Below are 20,253 nucleotides of genomic sequence, written 5' to 3' on the forward strand. Positions count from 1 at the left end.
TGACTCAATGGACAAAGTCTTAAATCAATGAAAAAAATAAAATACAGCCAGAAAGCATTTTGCAAAATGCTGAGTAGTTAAAAGCCTCATCACAGCCCTATGCACGGAGCACAGCATGAGCTCTCTGGTGCGTGTCTCCTAGTCGCTGCTGGGCTTCCAAGGCTGGATGTGTGTAGACGGGGCGCCTGTGGTCTGACAGGTAGGTTATGGAGTTCTGGATTTCCTCTCGGTGTATCTGACAGGACCCTTCATCTGCTGTTCTAGTCATCCCCTCTTCCATTCAGAGAGAAGTTCCATGGATGGTATCTCTTTCTCTGACACAGGAGATATTGGCACACCTGAAGCTGTGGCCCCTGTTATTGTGGTTGCCCCAGGCAACAGGAGTGTGGTGGCAGGATCCAGTGAGACGACCCTGGAGTGCATAGCCAATGCCAGGTACGGGTGTGCTCTGGATACAGACACACAGTTTAAGTATTCCTCATCCAAAAATCCAAAATCTAAAACTTTTTGAGTATTGACATGGTACCCTAAGTGGGAAATTCCACCACTGACTTTATTTGGTGGATCACAGTCAAAACACAGGTGCTGTAGCTGAGGTTGTGGCTTAGTGGTAGAGCATTTCACTAGCACGTGTGAGGCACTGGGTTTGATCCTCAGCACTACATAAAATTAAATAAATAAAATATAGGTATTGTGTCCATCTACAACTAAAAAAAATATTTTAAAAAAACGCAGGTGTCCTTAAAATATTGTATGTAATCCCCTCTGGCTGTAGAAAAAAATCAATTAATTTCATGTTTTAGGCTTGGTTTCCATCCCCAAGATATATCATTATATATGTGCAACTATTCCAAAATCAAAGAAAAAAAACATGAAATACAAAAGCATTTCTGGTCTTCAGCATTTCAGATATGGGATATTGAGCCTATACTAATAAATATTCCCTGAGACGAGACCATGATGGGAAGAGGGACATATGCCCCCTACTTTCAGCAGAGGCAGGCCCTAATGTTCCCCAAACTTCCTGCAATAAGGGCTGCTTTTCATTTTAGCTATGGGTGATGGTGGAGCCTGCTTCTACCATGCTAGCTGGAGAAAAAAAGAGCAGGGCCCCTAGGCATCAAAGAAGAGTTCATTTCTCTCCCCTACTATAGTCATAAGCGTTCTCTGCCTAGTTCGTGGTCACTCCAAAATCAAGTTCGGGTGGTCACACCTCCCATGTAGCTGTAGTGTCCCCTAGTAGTATTTATTTTAAACATTCTTTTCCTGCGCAAATGGGATCATTAGCACTTATGGTCCATTGCTGCTGCAATTAGCTATCCTTGCTCAATAGCCCTTGAGCAGAATGTATCGTTGATGTGTGCCGTAAGGGAGTAGAGCTGTATCTGGATTGATTTTTAAATGTCCATTGTTCAACCCGCCATGGTTCCTGGTAGAATTAGCTTTGTCGGGCTCGTGCTGAATGCCTGAAATTATTATTATTGCCATCTACATGATTCACAATCATTGTCACCGATGCCCTTGCTCTCGCAGGCCTGTGGAAGAGCTGAGCGTGCACTGGAAGAGAAACGGAGTGAGACTCACCAGCGGGCTCCACAGCTTCGGGAGGCGTCTCACCATCAGCAACCCCACCTCCGCGGACACGGGGCTCTATGTCTGTGAGGCGACGCTGCAGGGGAGTGCTTTCGAGCCAGCCAGGGCAAAAGCCTTCCTTTCCATCATAGGTAAGGCTCAAACCAATAAGTGGCACCATCAGCGTCCTGAGATAACACTCCACACTGACACTTCCCTGTACATGAAATGGCAACCCTGTATTTCACCGACTTTATTTTTGAATCATAAAATGCATGTGAGGTTGTGTTTATCTTTCAAATTCATCCTGTTCTTCTTTTCCAAGACGATGAATCTATTAAACCAAAAGTGTGGATGTGCCTGATACTTCCAGGAAATGTCCTTCTGAGCACTTCAGATCATAAAGCTTGGGATTGAAGGGCGAGGTCCTCGTCCTGGAAATCACCTGCCTTGTCTGGCCTTTCTGCCCCATGCTTCTCCGTACCTCTTTTGGGCTATTATGATGATGTTCAAAAGTCATTCTATTACTGTTGTTAAGTTTTTGACTCACTATTGGATGCTATCTTTTGTTTCACTAGAAGGTAGGAGTACAGATGCGTCATAAAAATGGGGTGTCAACCTAGAACCAAGGAGAATGAGAGGTCAGATTAAGTGCCTCTGAGTTGCTTAGCTCTAAATGCTGGAAGTTAACAGTGGTTAGAAAGTGTTTTGTACAGGCTGAGAAAATATTAGATTTATTGTCAGATTGTGAAAAGATTACATTAAATTGTGAGGCAAGTGCCTTCATTTCTTCGACTTTTCCAGCTCCAGTCAGTCCTTCATTTGCTTAAGTGGCTGTGATTACTGTCCTGGTACCCATCCTTCCTGGTGGTAGCCACTGCTGATCAGAGCATCTGAGAGGTCAGCTCCAGACAGGAGCATCTCTGCTCCATCTCTCCCTCCTGTGAGTAAGAGGAATTGAGAACTGGAGAGGCAGGATAGGAAGGAAGCCTTTGGATATCAGTAGCTCCTCCAATAATACATCTTGCAGCTTGCGATTGCAAACCAAGGAAACCCAAAAGCTTGTAGCTCCCTCTGAAATTAGCAAGAGGATGTCAAGGGTACTGCACAAAATGTAGGGCTTTGTGCCCCCAGTTTGGCTCTGCTAAACACATTGCAGGGTAAACCTGTTAGCCCCCCTGAAAGAAGTGTCAGGATGGTGCCTACCCACGAAGCAGGCTTGGGTCCCAGATCGCTGCCTGTTCCACTGGGGATCCAAGCTGCTCCGCTGCTGCCTATCTCCATTCCTTGCGGTGCCAGGGCTGTAATGTAAATATCACGTCTCGTTCTCTGCAAAGACTTTCATCAAGGTTGATCTACAGCTATATGAACACAGCGCATTACAGATTGAACCAAAATTAAAATTTGTGATGTGTAAATCTCTTGTAGACAGGACTATATTGTGTTAAAACATTTTAAGGTAATTTAAACAAGAGAGGAAATTTATCTCCCTGTAAACTAGAATGTTTGTTTCAATCATAATTCCTTTTTAAAATATTTAAATCTATCATAGGAACTTAGGTCTTGCATTTATATCGGAACTCCAAAGCAGAATGCTTTTGTGTTCTACAGTTAACGTCTCTCTGTGCTCTGACTTTTAAAGGCACATGAGCACACTTCACTTCTTCACAATGCTGATTTACATCCTCTTTTATTCATAAGGACTCACTGTGATGGGGGATTTTTGTGGTTGGTTCACACTGGAAGAGCCCTGAAGAGTGTCTCTGAGGTTCTGAGGACTTGGTGGGATTATTGCCCCACATCCAGCCACCTTGGAAGGTCCTCAAAATACATGTCCAATCTCCCACTGCTGTCACCATGGAACTGGGGGAAGAGCTATTGATGTAAACATGCAGATGAAAGAAAGCAGAAACAAATTGGCTCCCAATTACTTTTATTTCACACTGATGAGACCAGACAGCCTGGTTGCACTGTTTACTCCACCTGTCAGCTTCCCTGCCGTATTGCTCAATTTCTGTGGTTTAAACAGGAGCCCTGAGCTCTGATCAGACAGCCTGGTGCTGCTGGAAGATGCCTGGCACCCACTCGCTACAGTCAGTAGGCTCTATGTCCTGGTGGTCTGTCCCCTCTGCCACACTGGGGCTCAGCTGTGCTGCTATCTCTCAGCAGGCCCTTTTCTCCTAACCCCCACCCTGTGCCCTCAGGGTGTGAACACAAATCATTCAGAAATTTCAAATACCTTAAAATTTCATTACTTGTAGCATCTCTCGGCTGATACCAAGATCACACTTGAGAAGTCATTCTGCAGCTTTATTCCACAGGCTTCTAGAGCTGAAGCGGAGCCCCTCTTACATGTTCATGTCCCAGTGTAAAAGTGCCACCTCCCTGCCTTTCCCCCATCCCACTTAGAATCTCTACCCTCCCTTCTGCCTCTCCTGTTTCTGGGTGGAGAAAGTTCTCCACTCTTGATGGCTCACGTGGTTAGACCAGGCCCACTTAGCTAAGCCAAGAGTCTTCCTGTTCACTGACTTTAGATTGGTAACCTTGAGCCCATCTTCAAGTCATACTCAGAGGCCCAGGGATTTGGGTGTGGATGTCCATGGGAACCATTCTGCCCACTGCAGTGGACGAAGGCTCCTGAGTGTAGATAGTGACAACTGCTGTGGCCACACTCTGGGACCTACCTGCTGCTCACTGAGGTGGCCTCTGGAGGGAAAATAGTATGGGGAATGTCTTCAGGCCTTGTGAAAATCCCTGCTTGGGACAAACCCTGAATTGTATTCAGAAGCCACTATCTAGCACCAAGATCAGAAAAAGATGAGGAATCCTTGGTGCCCATGACCACCTCTACTGTGGCTGCCTCAATCAGGCCAGAACTGCACTCTATCACCCTGACATTCTGAAGAGTGGGGGATTTGATAGAGGCCCTTGGTGGGGGCTGCCTGGGGGGAATCTCCACCTCCAGGTCTGAGATTGTGGGCTGGCAGCCTTAGCAGATATCCAAGAACAGCTGGTCCATGACCTTTGATTTAACACTGGGCATGAGAATCTCTTCTTGATGTCTTCTCGTTGCTTCAAAAGAGATAGAAATGTCCATTTCAATCCCCAGTTTTATTGGCTGCATTTGTGATCAATTTTTAAAAGTCCAGTGTGAGCTGGCAACACACCTGTTCTAGAAAGAGTATTGCCGATTTGTGAAGACACATGCTCACTCTCTTGCCCTTTGAAGATTAAGTGCTTGCAATGCTCTGTGCCCTGGAGGGCTAGCCCATAGCTGATCTCCACGCTTCAACTCACAGCCTCCATGGCTGATAGGCCTGGAATCCCCCTGCTTTTTCTTCTCCTAGCAGACTGCGAGTGAACAAGTAGCTAGTGATGGGGAGAAAATCCTTCCAGGCACCTGATGAGACCAGGCAGTGTGAAGAGCCAGTTGTTAGAGGTTGTGGCCTGCAGACAATGGGGAAGTAATAACACGATGAAGAGCAGAAGCATCAGGGACTACGGGGCCTGTGTGGCCCAAGGTTTGCCCGCTCTGCTGGCTCCACCACCTGAAGGCTTCCAGGAGCAAGGAACCAACTTGCTCTGCTGTGCTGTACCATGCCATCTCTCTGGGGGTGGGATGTGAAATGCTGCAGCTGCCTGGCACCAGCAGATTGCCCTTCCAGACTGGGCCCTGGCAAGGTGCTCAGGAGTACAGGGGGCAGGGAGCTCCCACCTGTTGGTGGCCCTATGCACCATGCCCACTCACCTGGTGACTGACTGGGGTGGAGTGAGAGCACCTGGGAAGGGATGGTCTCAGCCTGGCCTCGGCCCCTGGGTTACTCTGTGGACTCCTCGTCTCCAGCTCCAGCCTCCCTGGCTCTTGGGAGAAATTAGGGGTAAAATTGTCACCAGAGGCCTGTCTCTGGAGATCAAATAAGCAGGCCCAGCCACTTACCCCAAAAAACAAACAGAAAAGGTAGTGGCAAAAGGCAGGAAAGGAACTTAAATCTGTAGCAGGGAGTCAAGGAGTCCCTCGTCCTTGGCTCTGTCTTCAGGGACTGACAATGATTTTGAGGTTTTATAGGAAGGGAATGAAGGCAAGCATCAGGGTTTGCACAGCTGGAGGTTTTTCACAGCTGCCAAAGCAGGTGTGGTCTGTCCATCATGCTCTCAGGCTTGGTCAGGTGGGGCCTTGTCCAGGACAAGAAAGTGGCTGCTTCTGCGGAGTAGCTTCACCTCATCACAAGATGTTTCTCCATCAGATCTGTCACTCCTGGAATCCAAGGTGGTTCAGAGAAAGGAGACATATGCACAATGGAGGCAGAGATGCCACATCTTTAGTCCTGCTTTTAGCCACCTAGGGGACACTTGCAGGCAGAAGTGAAGAGTCTATGAGTCCTTGTTACATAGTCAGCACCTGGGGAAAGGTGCTGTGGTCCTGAAGGTGCTGGCTGTTTATAGGTGCAGATTTGCATTATCAAGCACAGATCATTTGGGAGGAATCTCAAGGGAGCTGTGGGGTGAGAAAAGCGAGTTCCAAAGGTGACAAGCTGTATGACCATCTATATAACATTCTTGAAATGACAGAGAACAGATCAGTTGCTGCCAGGAGTAGAGATGGGGGCTTGGGAAGGGCATGGTTACAGAAGAGAAGCTTCCTATGTCTCAGTGTGGTGTGGATGCATGAACCTATACTTGTGGTGATGGGGCATGAAACTAAACTTGCATGTGTATATGCACTCTCTCTCTCAAACACACACACATACATATACCACACACACAAACACAAGCAAAACAGGGGAGAGCTAGATAAAATAGGTTGATTGCATCAGTGTTTATATCCTGTTTGTGATATTGTGCTTGGAGAAGGAAGGTATTAAATCTGCAGCTTCTCTAGGCCTGGTCACTACAAACAAAAACTAAGCAGATGATTTGATTCCAGCTAGTGAATTTACAGCCATCTCTGAAGCCAGAGTGGGTAATTCAAGCAGATTGTTTCCACTTGAGTGGTCCAGGTAATTGCAGAATTGATACCCAACTTTGCCTCCATTCAGAAACCTCCAGCTTTTTCTCCTTAATCATTTCTTTGAAATACTACATTTTTATTTCTGTTTCCTCTTTTATGTCCTACCCTGTTTTAAAGATACAGTCAATATAGGAGGCATGCCAACCTACATTATCCACATTCCACGCAGTTACGATGAGAACAAGCCACTCTGGAGACAGTCCCCAGATATTAATTATCACGCAGAAAGTGAATGCACCCGCCTTTTGTTATCAGGATAATGAAATCACTACCATCTGAATACTCCCAAACTTGGCCAAGCTTCTGTTGAATTTCTGCTGAATAAACTGAGAAAAATATTTCATTTTACTCTCTGAGGAAATACATTGTTTAATACAACCACTATTTCTGTTGCCCAGGCGAGTGCGGAGTCTAGGGACGCAGTGGTGGAGGGTTCCCTTTGCTGCCAGAGATGTGAAAGTCCCCTCCGTTGTTTTTTTTCCTCTCTCTCTCTTTGTTATTATTTTGCATTCCATTGATGTATTAAATCTATATTTTGGAGCAAAAGAACTGCTAAGACTTTAATAAACATGTTAATAGGCCACAGTGCTCCCTGGGACAGGCTGGTGCCTTGCAATGACACTTTATTTGACATGCTTCATGAGTTGGTGTTTAGTTGAGATACTGAAGCAAACTAGCCTATAAAATACTGTGCTGTAAATATAAACCTTTACGAACCTCTTGGGATGGTCCTTCTAAAATGTGAATTAAGATATTCCATGATTCAAGCCCATAAACTGAAAAGTAGCCATCGCGCTGAGTAGTAATCTGCTTTCTGAAACCTTAGAATATAAATTGCCTCTGGCTGCTGCTTACTGAATCCTGGATTTGTGTGTGCGATGGTGACTAATGACGAAGTTTTTAGAAATAGTTTTTAAACAGAGCTCAAACTATTTGAGGCTGTTGTGCTCCTTGACATATCCTTCTTTTACTTAGGGGCTATTGATTTTTTTTCTTCTTGTTTAAAGAGCCACCGTATTTTACTGCCGAGCCTGAAAGTCGGATTCTAGCTGAAGTGGAAGAAACTGTGGTCATCGCATGTCAAGCCATGGGTGAGTGTGGGTGGCGTCTGGACAAAGAGCCGTGGTGTGGAGGAAAGATGAGGCCTATGTCCAGGCCAGGGTTTGCGTCCCTCCAGGGAGACAGTGAGGGCCAAGCTGGGAACAGACTGCTGAGTGCAGGAGAATTTAGTAACCAGGCCTGTGACCTTGAGGAAGTCCTTGACCTTGCTGGGGCTTTTGCTTCCTCATCTGTAAAATGGGCACACTAATATTTACTCCCAGAGAATGAGGAGGAAGACCTCACCCCTCCCTCCCAATCAGAGGGGAGGCAAAGCATGCCCCGTGGACTCCCCTCAAATGTTTGGTTTCCAAGACTCACAGCACACACAAGAAACTACCCTCATCTACCAGCGGTTGGGATTGGGGCTGGCGACCACATCCATCCAGGATGAAGGGAAATCATTTAAATTTTTTTTCACTGGAAATTTCCCCATTTTTCTGCTTCCCCAGATTTGGATCATCCTTCTTTTATTACTCAACAGGTAACTGCTCCCTCTTCCCCATGCCTTGGTTGCTGCTGCCCACCATGCCAGGCAAACTGGGGAGGCAGGCTGAAGAGGCAACTTCATTAACAAAACCTGTGTTTGTATTCTGGCACCTGCCAGATCGTTCCCTGTTGAGACCTGGCCCCTTGAGGGGGGTATTTTCCTCTGCCCTCTAAGAGCTCAGAGAGTTAGATTTACTGCCAATCTTGCAAACTTTCTAAATAGTTCCATGAGAGAGATATTTATCATTGTCACACTGTACACATATGAAACCAGAGCCTTAGAAACCAAGGTCAAGAAATGTATTCAAAGCCACAAAGATAAAACAAGGTGCTGCTTATTAAAACCATTGCTCAGACCTGGCATGTAGGAGTTGCTCATTAAATACTGAGGTCGCATGGTACTGGAAATGCTTCAACCCCCTTCCTTCAGCTACAGAAGCACATGCTCCCACCAGGACACCTGGCTCCTGGGCTTCCATTCACCTGTTTGTGCAACTGGGTGCATGTCCTTCTGCATTTCTGAAAATGAGTACCGTGTGGCTTTTCATCAGAGAGCAGCCGGTCCTGTGCTGTGTGGGGCAGCTGCTCCTGGCTAGCTCTCAATGGCTGCTGAACAGGTCTCTCTTTCTCTTCTCTGGGTTCTGGCTCTACTAACACAGGCGCAGGGGAGGGGAGAAAGGGCGAGAGAAGAGCAATATGAATTTTAAATGGAAATATTTTCCTCACTGTGGCTGCATTGTTCTACAAACGCCAGCTTCTTGAGGACAACTCTGTGAAGGCGAAGCTATAAAATATTTAGAGTGCTTACATCTCAGAGACGAGAGCACACGCTGCAGCAGGGGATACAACTTCAGTTTATCATGTTAAATTGCCCCAAAATAGAAATATCCTTGTTCCCCACATACTAACAATTACTTTTCAATAAGTGACAATCTTAAACTCTCCCTTTGAAAAGAAAATGTTCCTTTTTTGCGTGATTTCTACAGGATAAACTGCTCATTAAGCATAGACTTTTAAATGCATACCAAACAGGTCTCAGCACTGCTCACCATTGTAGAACTTGCTGGTTTCTTTTGATAATGAGACTCTAACAGCTTGAGAAGGGAGGTTCTTCATGAGAGCTACACATGTAGTAGCCAGTATGAGATTTCACATGAATTGGTTATGCTTCTCCCTTGAAATGGATTTTTAATTTTGGTGATTTAATAAAAGATGACAAGAAGCATAATTAGGGCAAAGAACAGGCTCTGAGAAGTCATGATCTTGAAGTGTCTGTAATATTAACTTTCTTCACTTTGCATGTCCCACACCCCTCCATGCAGCATCTCCAACAGGAGCTTGGGTGCACCTTCCACCAGACCATGGCAAGATGGGTTTTATTTCTATCCCTTTTACATTTAGGGAAACTGAGGAGAGGTCACCTGAGATCTTGAAAGAGGTCTAAGTGTTCCCTCCCTTCCCCATGTATCTCTGGACTTGGCTATCTGTGGCTTGGTCCATCCTGTATGGTGCTTCCCAAGCCTCCCAGTCCTCCCTTCTCGACTTCAAAAAGACTTAGAGAGGTTCCAAGGAAACAGTGTCCTCTGTTGCTGGTTTCCTAGGCCCAGAGAAACTCCCAGAAGGGCCTAACATTCCCCACTCGGGGACACCACATATAGCCTGGCAGCATTCACTCAGCATCTGGGTCATCCTGCTGACCACAGCCACATAAAGGACAAGCTATGGAGTCCTCATGCCTTAGGCTAACAGTCCCTTCCATCTGCAGCCCGGGGTCTGTTCCTTGTGAGCTTGTCCTGTGCTGTCAGCATGCACCCCTCCCAAGCCCAATCTCCCTTCCTTCAGATAGAGCAGGCTGCAGCTGGAGCACGTGGAATTTAGCCTCCTTGGCTCGTCTCCATCCCAGCTCTTCCTCCACATCCCAGCCTGGAAACCTAGAAGCCTAGCTGCATATAAAAAGGCCCTGTTTTCCTCTGTGTACCACAGCCATGAGGAAGGAGGAGCAGCACTGTGTGCCAAGCCTCAGGCTCCCCTCTTGAGCCTAACTCTTTGCCATGTTCTCAGCTCACTCATTTCTTGGGGTACAAGGATGGAGCCAACCTACACCCCCAGAGCCCTGCCTGTTCTCCCATCAGTCTTAAGGAAGGAAGCAACTTTTCCCACATCCACAACTAAACACCTCTTATGTTTCCATGACCTTTAACCAAATGCATCTCACATGCTTGTTTCCTGATTGCTCCTCCAGTACAGTGGGGTTCTGTTCAGGTTTGTGGAATCAACCTCTTGAATAGAGGGTATGTGAAAAGTGGCTGTCACTCATGTCGTTGCTGGTAGTGCTAATGAGAACTGATGTTCCCCATCAAGCACTCACTGTGGTCAGCCGAGAGTTTCATATATAAATGTGTCTAATCTTCACACTTTTTGAGGTTACAGCTATTATTTCCTTACCCACATGAGAGGGAACAGAAACAAAGTGTTCTGCCCAGAACAGAATGTGACCCATGTGCAGCAGGCGTAGGTCATGACCTTATATCTGTGCCTTTGTATAGGAGCAGAACCAGAGCCCTTCATCTCCATCCCAACTGAGAACCTTGAGTCCACCACAGTGGATCTTTCTCCAAATAAGAGTACACACCCGAGAGAGTTCAGGGACAGCCTGGAAGGACCCTCAGCCAGGCATCCCGAGCTCCCTCTGCTCTTCTCAGAGGTTCTTGGTGTGGGTTTCTTCAGGTCAAGAAAATCCCTCCTTGCAGGTGGTTCAGAGGACTGGTAGAAGAGAAAATGCATGAGAATGCTATACAGCCTTCCAGACAGTCTTGCTGTAGTCCTGGTGAGGAATTCCTGGAGTTTAATATTCTTAAGTGCCTGTTTCCCTTCACTCCTGCCCAGGGGTCCCTCTTCCCACCCTCCAGTGGTATAAGGATGCTGTCTCCATCAGCAAGCTCCAGAACCCTCGGTACATGGTACTCTCCAGCGGAGGCCTGCGCATCCAGAAGCTATGTCCGGAGGACTCTGGAATCTTCCAGTGCTTTGCCAGTAATGAAGGAGGGGAGATCCAGACTCATACCTACCTTGATGTGACCAGTAAGTACTGCTCACCAGCAAAGCCGAGACAGGGGTCTCAGGCCAGAGCCTCCCACCTGGAAGGACCCTCAGCCAGGCATACCAGATACACACAGAATAGTGGCCCCTGGACTGGGTGTACCAGGCCTTTGGCCATGGCCACCATACCTCAGGGGCACCTAAACCACTAATGGGTCCTGGGAAAGTCTCCTAAAGCCCATAAGCAGCAAGGACACTGCTGGTGCCCTCCCTGACCCTGTCCTTGTGAGCCTCTGTCTTCCTAGCACTGAACCCTCCTCTCTAGAAAACATCCCCCATTTTTCTGGACAGAATCAGAAAGACTGTGGAGTGAATAGCTCACTGCTAATCTTTTTATTTTAATCTTTTTTCTATTTTTATGTTCATTCTCTATTTTAGTTTTATTGAACAATTATAGTTCTTTTGTGAGTTTCTTTTATTATCCCATTAACAGAAATACCTTGGCACTCTGTCTTTGAAAAATAAAATAAAGGTAAAGGTTTTCATTGTATCTGTGGGTTTTCTTTTTAATCTCCCACAGTCGTAATATTGTTCTTCTAAAATGAAGTAGAATTTAGTGATTATGGAATTATACCTTTTCTGTTGCCCTTTTGGGAAGCAAAGTGCTGATGTCTCCGGGTGTGAGAGCCATTGAGAAAGCCAGTCGATGCCAGTGTGTGCGTGGCCGTTGGCGGTCACCAGGCAGGGCCTGTAAAGAGGCAAAATTTCTAAAGATCCATATGTGTATTTTGGTAAATAGGGGGTCATTTCCTTGACCTTTGCCCAGGGGTCCAATTTGCCCTTCATTTTGGAGCATATGAAACGAGTGTAGCTTCAAGCAGTAGAAATAATATTGGATACCTAAGCCAGAAACTGAGTTTTGATCAAGTAGAATTATTTAGAGCCTACATTGAAACTGTGGCCAGGAGTTCTGGGGCAGGGATCAAACAGGTTCTTTTCTATAAATGGCCTGATAGTAAATACTTGAGGCTTTGAGGGACGTGGTTTCCACTAGTCAGCTCTGCTGGATTGACCAGCGTGGAAGCCACCAGATAGTGTGGAGCGAGTGGGAATGGCTGACCCAATAAAACTTTGTTTGCAAAAACAGAGAGCTGGCTGGACATGGTTCACAGTGAGTAGTTGGCCAAACCCCACTGCAGCAGGAGACCTGGGGACTAGAGGTGAGCCCACCCTGGTGCTTGCCTAATGTCCTTCAGCCTCAGTTTCCGTACATATCCCCAAGGGACAAAGCAGCCCTGTCTGCAGGATTCTCAGGAGGGTCAGACTGGAAATTCAGTTGAAACTGAAATGAAAGTGCTCCTCTAAACTGGTTCCCATGAGGATTATACTGAGTTAGGCCTCTTTTCTCTTTAGCATTCACCCAAAACTGCCCTTGGTGGTCCCTGCACTTGGCATTTTTATATCCATTTCTCTCTAGGTTGTAAAGGTAGAGAGCTCCTGGGAGACAAATGATGGTTCCTGAAAGGGTCTGTGTTTTATCGCTATTGCTCATTGCATTGGGTCTGCAGAGCCACATGGCACTCTCCCCAGGGACAATGTGCTGACCACCTACAGTTCAATTCTTCTCCACAGATGTTGCCCCAGCATTCATCCGGCGTCCAGAGGACACCACGGTCACTGATGGGATGACAGCTGTTCTTCGGTGCGAGGTGTCTGGGGCTCCTAAGCCTGCCATCACGTGGAAGACAGGCAGGTGGCTTCTGCTTTCTGGACAGCATGGCTGGTGTGGAAGATCGGGCCTTTGCTGTGTTTTGTTCTTTTCACTCTCGTGCATCCACGAATTCATTCAGTAAAGATTGAACAGCCATTTATTGACTGTCCCTACCAGTGCCAAACGCCAGAGGTAAAAGGGTGAATAGAACAGTCAGGACCCCTGCCTTCTAGAAAAAGAACAGATATTAACAATAATAAGAATTGTGCAAATGTCCTCTCCTCCACCTAAGCTCTCACGGAGTGCCCATGGTCCCCTGGGGTTCTTTCAAATATTAAGTATTGGACTTGAAGTATTTCTGCTAAGGCTCAGCTTTCCTATACATACGAGGAATTGTTGCTTGTAATATTCAAAATTAAGAATCATGCCTTTTTTAAATAAAGATGCTATCATTTTTTACCCTCCCCCAGCTTGACCTATGAAGCTTAATTTCAACTGTGTTTTCAGTTCCCTGGCACATCACAGTTGTCTTGGTAGTCTCCACAGCCTCTTCTACAAGTCAGCCCACTTGTCACTAAATGACCAGTACCCAGAGCCCATCTCACTAAGTCCATGCTTTGCTGTGTTGATTCGCGTAACTTGGCAAATAGTTCTGGGCGGATTGACCTGGGGGGACACATCAGAAGTCACCTCTGGTCCTCGAGACCAGAAAGCTGCATGGCAGCATCTTTCCTCTCAGAAGTGAAGGTCATGCACTCAGACATGGTTGGTAAGGTAAGGACCTGGGAAACTGCAGAGCAGTGGCAAGAGGGTACCTTCTTTTATTTTATACATATTTATTTTTTTTCTTTCTTGATCTTGAACATATAGCAGCTTTATATATAAAATTCCCAAATGCATATGTATACAAAGAAACATAAAAACCAGTCACCCAAGAGAATGATCACATACACAGATTATAATTTGTTTTACTGACTCTCTCAATGTTAGACAATAAGGATGTTCTTGGTTTTCATGATTCTAAGTAATGCTAAGAAAACTACTTTGGTTATTTTGTACATAAAATTTTCACTTTACTCTGATGGTCTTCTTGAGTTATTTTCTTACTTGCTGCCTAACAATTTTTTCTTTCTTTTGAAACTTTACAGTTTACACATTCTATTTTTCCTACAATTCTAAAATTCCTGTTTTCTTTCAGGAAGCCAAATTTTGGCCAGTGGCTCTGTCCGGATTCCTAGGTTCATGCTGCTGGAGTCTGGGGGTCTGCAGATAACCCCTGTGTTCATCCAGGACGCTGGCAATTACACCTGCTATGCGGCTAACACAGAGGGGTCCCTGGAAGCATCCGCAGCACTCACTGTGTGGAGTAAGGACCGCGGTCTTTGTGAACCTTCCATTAATCATGCTTAATCATCATGCCATCTGTGCCTAGGGGATGTCAATATGCCCTTGGACTTTCTCATTTAATCAAAAGAGAATGATTATTTTTATAACTAATTTATAGAAGTCTGTTGAGTAATTAATTTTTCACTTTCTAAAAGAATAATTAAAAGATATATTCAAGACTTAATGGGGATATTTCAGGAGAGATAAGAGATTGACTTTTTAAAGTCAGTAAAGATATTATGCCCAACTAGCTCAAATAACAAAATTGATGTGTTGATTAAATTTATAAGAGTTTTATAAGGAAAGTGATTCAAGAATTAAAATCCTACAGAAAGTTTTTTCTGTGCTGTATTATGATTAGCTATACTCCCAGGACATTAAATATGAATGTTTCTCATATATTAGGAGTAAAGTGGAAGAAAATCAGCTTTTATCATTTTTGTTTTATCCATGATACTAGTTTCTGCAGAATAAATTGTTTTCTGGAATGTAAGGATCGGGTACCAAATCCCACTCCCACCCCTTCAACTGCCAAAGTACTTTCCCTCTCTTCTTCATCCAAATCCATGTCACTAAAAGCTCATTGTTCAAAAAAAGCAAAGGACAGTGCTCACCAACAGATTTTCATAAGGTTAATGAGGACAGAAAGTTTAACTCACTTGAGTGAAGAATTTGCTAAAATGCCATCCTTAAATAAAAGTCATTATGCTTCATTTCATATCTGATCAGCATTTTGTAGTATCCACTTTGATAAATCATCCTTTTCTAATTGTTTAGGTGTTCTAAAAAACACCAAGAATTTAAAAGAAGTTAATCCAAATTCCCATAATATTGGCAACTATTAAAAAAACATTCTGTTCCATTTGGTGATTGGAGTAAATCACTTCTGATTCATCGTGCTTCACCAAAAACTAACCATACATTCAAAAACTTGTGAAAAATGAGGTCTGGATCTCTAAAGATCACTCATTAGAATTTTGTGGATCTGCTAAGATTCAAAATTGTACCTGTACTAGAATGAGTGGTATACCACTTTGGTGGCTTACAGAGCATTCCCCTTCCTTTTTGGAGACAGAGTCTTACCATGTTGCCCAGGCTAGTCTCAGACTCCTGGTCTCAAGCCTTCCTCTTGCTTCAGTAGCTGAGTGGCTGGGACCTCAGCTGCACTCCACCATGCCTGGCTCCTGCAAAGCATTTTCAACCTAGATTACCCATGTTAATTTGTACAACTGTTAGTGACAGTAACATGTCTTTTCACTGACAAGAAAAATACTACTCAAACATTTTTCTTCATGTGCTGCTAAAAATCAGTCATATCAGCCCTGTGACTTCCAAGTTCCATGCATGGGACTAGAGTAGCGTCCCCCTCAGAAGTATGTGGTGCAGGAACACAATGCTTGGGCTATGTGCAGGGAGGCTGACATTCTTTGGAGCAGCCAGGGAGCTTAGGAGTTGCAGGTCTGCACAGAGCTGATGAGCCTCTCATGAACTCTGTAGTTTGGAGCAAGTCAAGGTGTTTCTGAGTATCCATTTGCATTCCTGAAAATTGGGTATAATTATATTAGAGCTTTAACAAGATTGTTGTGAGGATTAAATAAATTAACATGAGTGAAAGTATTTTGACATGGGAACATTAGAAATTGTCCAACAATGATTATCTTGGAAAAGAATCTGGATTTTAACCAGGAGTATAGAATCTGGGAGGTGTTTGCACAGCATTGTCCACTCTCTTTCCCCCGGAGGGTGTGGAGGGTCCAGGCTGACACAGGAGGGGTGGGGAGGGAAGATGGACTTTGCTGCAAGTGGGAAGGCTTGTTTTCAATTCCCTGAACACTTCTGAGTGCTTCCATTTACTCTCGTTTTGCCAAGATAAGAGAAAACTTGAAGGTTTTGATGTCAGATGATCAATTCATTATCCCCCTAAGGGCAAAGACTCTGAAACTTGTAATTTCATCTGAGCCGTGTCTTGTGTTATTTCAGATCGAACGTCCATCGTTCACCCTCCTGAGAACCAAGTAGTGATAAAGGGGACCATGGCCACGCTGCGCTGTGGAGCCACTCACGACCCCCGGATTTCTCTCCGGTCAGTTTCCTTAGTTCTGATACTTTGGGATTTATTAATATTCTGTGAGCTTAAAAGTGGAGTTGAGATGAGGAGGAAGAATTTGGGGGATTTTGATTTCAGCAGCAGATCCCTGATTATGGCATCCTATGGTCACGGCTCCATCGTTAATCACACGAATCCCATTTTCCACTCCAGCCTTATGTATTATTTACAGTGAGCTGCGTTCCACTTCATGACTTCAATACAGCTTTTCATGATTTTTCTGCCAAGGTTAATACACTATCTGTAAAACGTACTTGTCAGCAGCTGATACTTAATGAGAGAAAAATCCAGAGGGATTGAATAGGATTTCACCAGTGTTTACATGGGGACTCTGCAATTCTCCAGAGGGGTTTTCTCTATTCCAAGGATGGTTTCCTTGTGACATGGAGAGCAAGGGAGACCTGCACTTAAAAGAAAGGTAGCTATGGTTTTCTGAAACACTGAGAGGAAAATAACATGTGAAGAAGGAAACTAGCTGTCAGTTCACAAAAACAATTGTGACATCCTGCCAGGTGATGATAAAAAGCTTGGCCCTTTAGGTAGGTGCATAGTGGCCCTCAGTGGTGAGTTTTTTCCCAAAGAGCAGCACTTACAGAATAATTTATTAATTTTCAAAATCAGCCTTGAATATAAATCAAGAAAGAAATCCAGTCATCTTAGTATTATTACTCTGGTCTTAGCTCCGTATAGTTCACCAAAGTGCTGGAATCAAAAGCCTGCCTGCTTCCTGGGACATTCTCTCTGAGCAGAGGTGATGACTCTTGATGCATATGTTTTTGCCTATGTTCACAGACTCAGCCTTTCTTTCACTCTTTTGGGAAGTTGTTTGGCAAATCAGGAATTTCCACATCTTCACCTGGCTCTCCAAAGGTGCCCAGGGCTCAAAAACAAGTTTGGTTTAGTTACAGGAATGCTGAATGCAAAACAAAATGAACAAACAGAAACTAGTGAGTTAAAGATTACCCAGTGAATCCTTGGAGGCTGGCTTAGAATCGTTATCATGCCTAGAAAAGAATCCATTCATTCTAAATGACTTTTGGAGTGCGATTCCAGAGAATGAAGAACAAACAGGCTGGCTTTCTGCTACTCTGAGAGCTTAAAGAGAAGCCCCTTGGATCTGTGTGGTTTTCTTGTAGTGTTGATTGAATGGGAGGCCCCTTGGAGAGAAAGAACTGGATTGTTCCCTCTTAACCTGGGGTTTTTCTGCCCCCGGTGCTCATCTCTCCATTCCTTTCTTCAGGGATCTGTCCTGTTCTATCTCAGCATAATTTCAGATGAGGGGTTTGTAAATGTTAGTGCTCTGTGAATATGAAAGCTTTAAAAAACCTGGGTACATTTTGAAAATCTGATCAAATTATTCTGGAGGGAAAAAAAAAACGAGCACTTTTTATCTCATCTAGCCCAGGGACATCAAAAGACTGGACAGGCTCTTAATTGATTCTCTATTTGAAAAGAAAAATGGGCTAAAACATAGATAAAGATAAAGTGAGGAAGAAATGAAATTTTAGGGGCCATCTGCCAGAATGTTAGGATTTTTAAAATATATGCTTAAATATGTTTATGAGATACTGAGATGTGACTTTATTTATTTGTTTTGTGGGGTTTTTTGTTTGTTTGTTTTTCTTTTTGTGTTGTTGTTGTTAGTAGTTGGGTAATTCTACTCTGGGATTTTTTTTTTCAGCACTGGGAATTGATCCTAGGATTTCCCACATGCTAGGCAACTGTTCTACCTACCAAGCTATATCCCTAGCCCCCCAGTATTTTGGTTTGTTTGTATGTTTTTGGCAGTACTGGGAATTGAACCCAGGGGCACTTTACCACTGAACTACAATCCTAGATCTTTTCCTTTTTATTATTTTATTTTGAGATAGGGTCTTGCTAAGTTGCTCAGGCTGGAACTTGCAATCATCCTGCCTCAGCCTCCCAAGTCACTGGGATTATAGATGTGCACTATACCTGGCCCATCTGGAATTTTTAAACAGTCATTGACTCCTGTTCAGAGGGCACTCTTGTCCTGCAGGTACATTTCTAGGGCAGGGGTGTTAAGTACAGTTTAGCAGGTGACAGGTATGCACATGATCGCACGAGTCCCCAGTTCCTACACACAAGATCAGACAAATGTTTCCAGTCGTCTTCATTGTCCTAGTTTGACTTCAGCATCTACTTTTGTATATTGACAAAGATATCTGGATGCTTTTCTTTTCCTTTTTTTCTCTTTTAGGTATAATTCAAAAGCCTTAAAAGTTACCCTTTTAAAGAGCAAAATTGATTGATCTTTATTATATGCTCAAGGTCATTCACCAGTTGTTGCTATTTAACAGGGAAGGACCAGTGCTCCTGCTCCTGAGAGTTCTGTAACTGAAGACTCTTTTCTTGGCCCACAGCTACATTTGGAAGAAGGACAATATGGTCATCACCCCATCTGGCAGCTCTAGAATTGTGGTGGAGAAGGATGGGTCCCTCCTCATTAGCCAGACATGGTCAGGTGACATTGGGGACTATACCTGCGAAATCATATCTGAGGGAGGGAATGATTCCAGAACAGCCCGGCTGGAAGTGATGTGAGTACCTTCTCTCTGGGTGTTAGCCAATTCCTTGCTATCTACATTGCTACCCTAAGCCAGCACCTCCAAAGCAATACCACTCAGAAGCCCAAGTGGTCCCAAGTCAATATGTCATGCTCTACAGGCCATGTGCATTGACAAGATTTGGGGGGATCTTATTTTTAACTTCAAAGTTAAAATGTTGCATTCTTGGTGCAGATGATTTAATCATAGATTATCATCCCCATTGATCCTTTGTCATGTCTGCCCTACAGACACCATAGTGTGAAAGGCTCTTTGCCACACTGTGGTTAAGCAGCAGTGAGTTCATTTTTCCATCTGACTGCCCACCAGAGCTTCCTATCCAGGAGAAATATCAGGGTCAGCCCACGAGCAAGACCATTGCCGCGGCAGTCAATAGACTTGGAGCTTAAGTTAGTCCCAGCTGCCTCTCTGTGGGTGAACAGATACTTTCCACTAAGTCTTTTAAATCCTGAAAATAGCAGGCAGCTGCCCATTACTTCCAGCCCAGACCTTCCTGGGGGTCCAGGGGTGCAGGTGGGAACCACTGATCTTTTTGCACACTCTTTCCTCAGCTCTCTCTCTCTCCATGCATGGAGTGAGAAAATTAAAGGCCTGTTGACAAATTTTACTTTTCCAATGTGAATTTATTTGCTTTTTTTAAAGTGTGCACTCCCAGATATTCCCTAAGCACATGAGTATAAAAATAAAACCTGAAAATGAAAACAAAGTATCACCATTGCCAAGGAAGCAGCTGGTGATGGTGACACACCCACCCATCCATAACACACCCACAGGTCCATCCCTGGCCATGTTAGACAGTAGACCATCAGGAAAAGGCATTTGTAAGAGATTTTTTTTTCCTATGGACTCTGCCCACCTTAATCTGGAAAGGATTCTGTATACAAAAATAATTTCCTAAAAATAACACATCTTATTTGTCTTTGAATCCTTAGATGCCAGCCAAGGGAATTAAGAATGACAAAGGCACTTGCTAAAACTACATACACATACAGCCTTCTGCCTGTTGCATGCATGAATGAGTGGCCAAGAACAAGCTTGCCCTAACCCCTATTTTTGGAATTTAAAAGGTTAATGTTGTATAGCAGCCAATCCAAAGCATCCTGCTGCACCTTCAGCATCTGAAAAATCCAGGATACCCCTTTTCTCTTTAGAGGTTAGCTACTGTCTGGAGCAAAGGTCACCCTAGTTAGAATGAGAAAGGGCCCTGTGGTTCCCACAGAGGGTTCTGGGCTTTGGACAGACAGTATCTCCCCTA

General features: G+C 44.5%; 1 protein-coding gene across 3 annotated transcripts in view; it reads left to right on the plus strand.

Annotated features, from left to right (window-relative positions):
• Sdk1 (sidekick cell adhesion molecule 1) overlaps positions 1-20,253 on the plus strand; it is a 521,957-nt gene that overhangs the window by 283,101 nt on the left and 218,603 nt on the right. For all 3 annotated transcript variants that reach the window (XM_048785279.1, XM_048785280.1, XM_048785281.1), the window contains exons 5-12: positions 324-435; positions 1,534-1,724; positions 7,588-7,671; positions 11,054-11,248; positions 12,839-12,955; positions 14,116-14,283; positions 16,284-16,386; positions 18,795-18,971. In XM_048785279.1, the coding sequence (XP_048641236.1) occupies positions 324-435; positions 1,534-1,724; positions 7,588-7,671; positions 11,054-11,248; positions 12,839-12,955; positions 14,116-14,283; positions 16,284-16,386; positions 18,795-18,971 (1,147 nt within the window). The remainder of the gene's footprint in view (positions 1-323; positions 436-1,533; positions 1,725-7,587; positions 7,672-11,053; positions 11,249-12,838; positions 12,956-14,115; positions 14,284-16,283; positions 16,387-18,794; positions 18,972-20,253) is intronic.

Source organism: Marmota marmota, unplaced genomic scaffold (genome assembly GCF_001458135.2).
Source record: "Marmota marmota marmota unplaced genomic scaffold, marMar, whole genome shotgun sequence".
Lineage (NCBI taxonomy): Eukaryota > Metazoa > Chordata > Mammalia > Rodentia > Sciuridae > Marmota > Marmota marmota.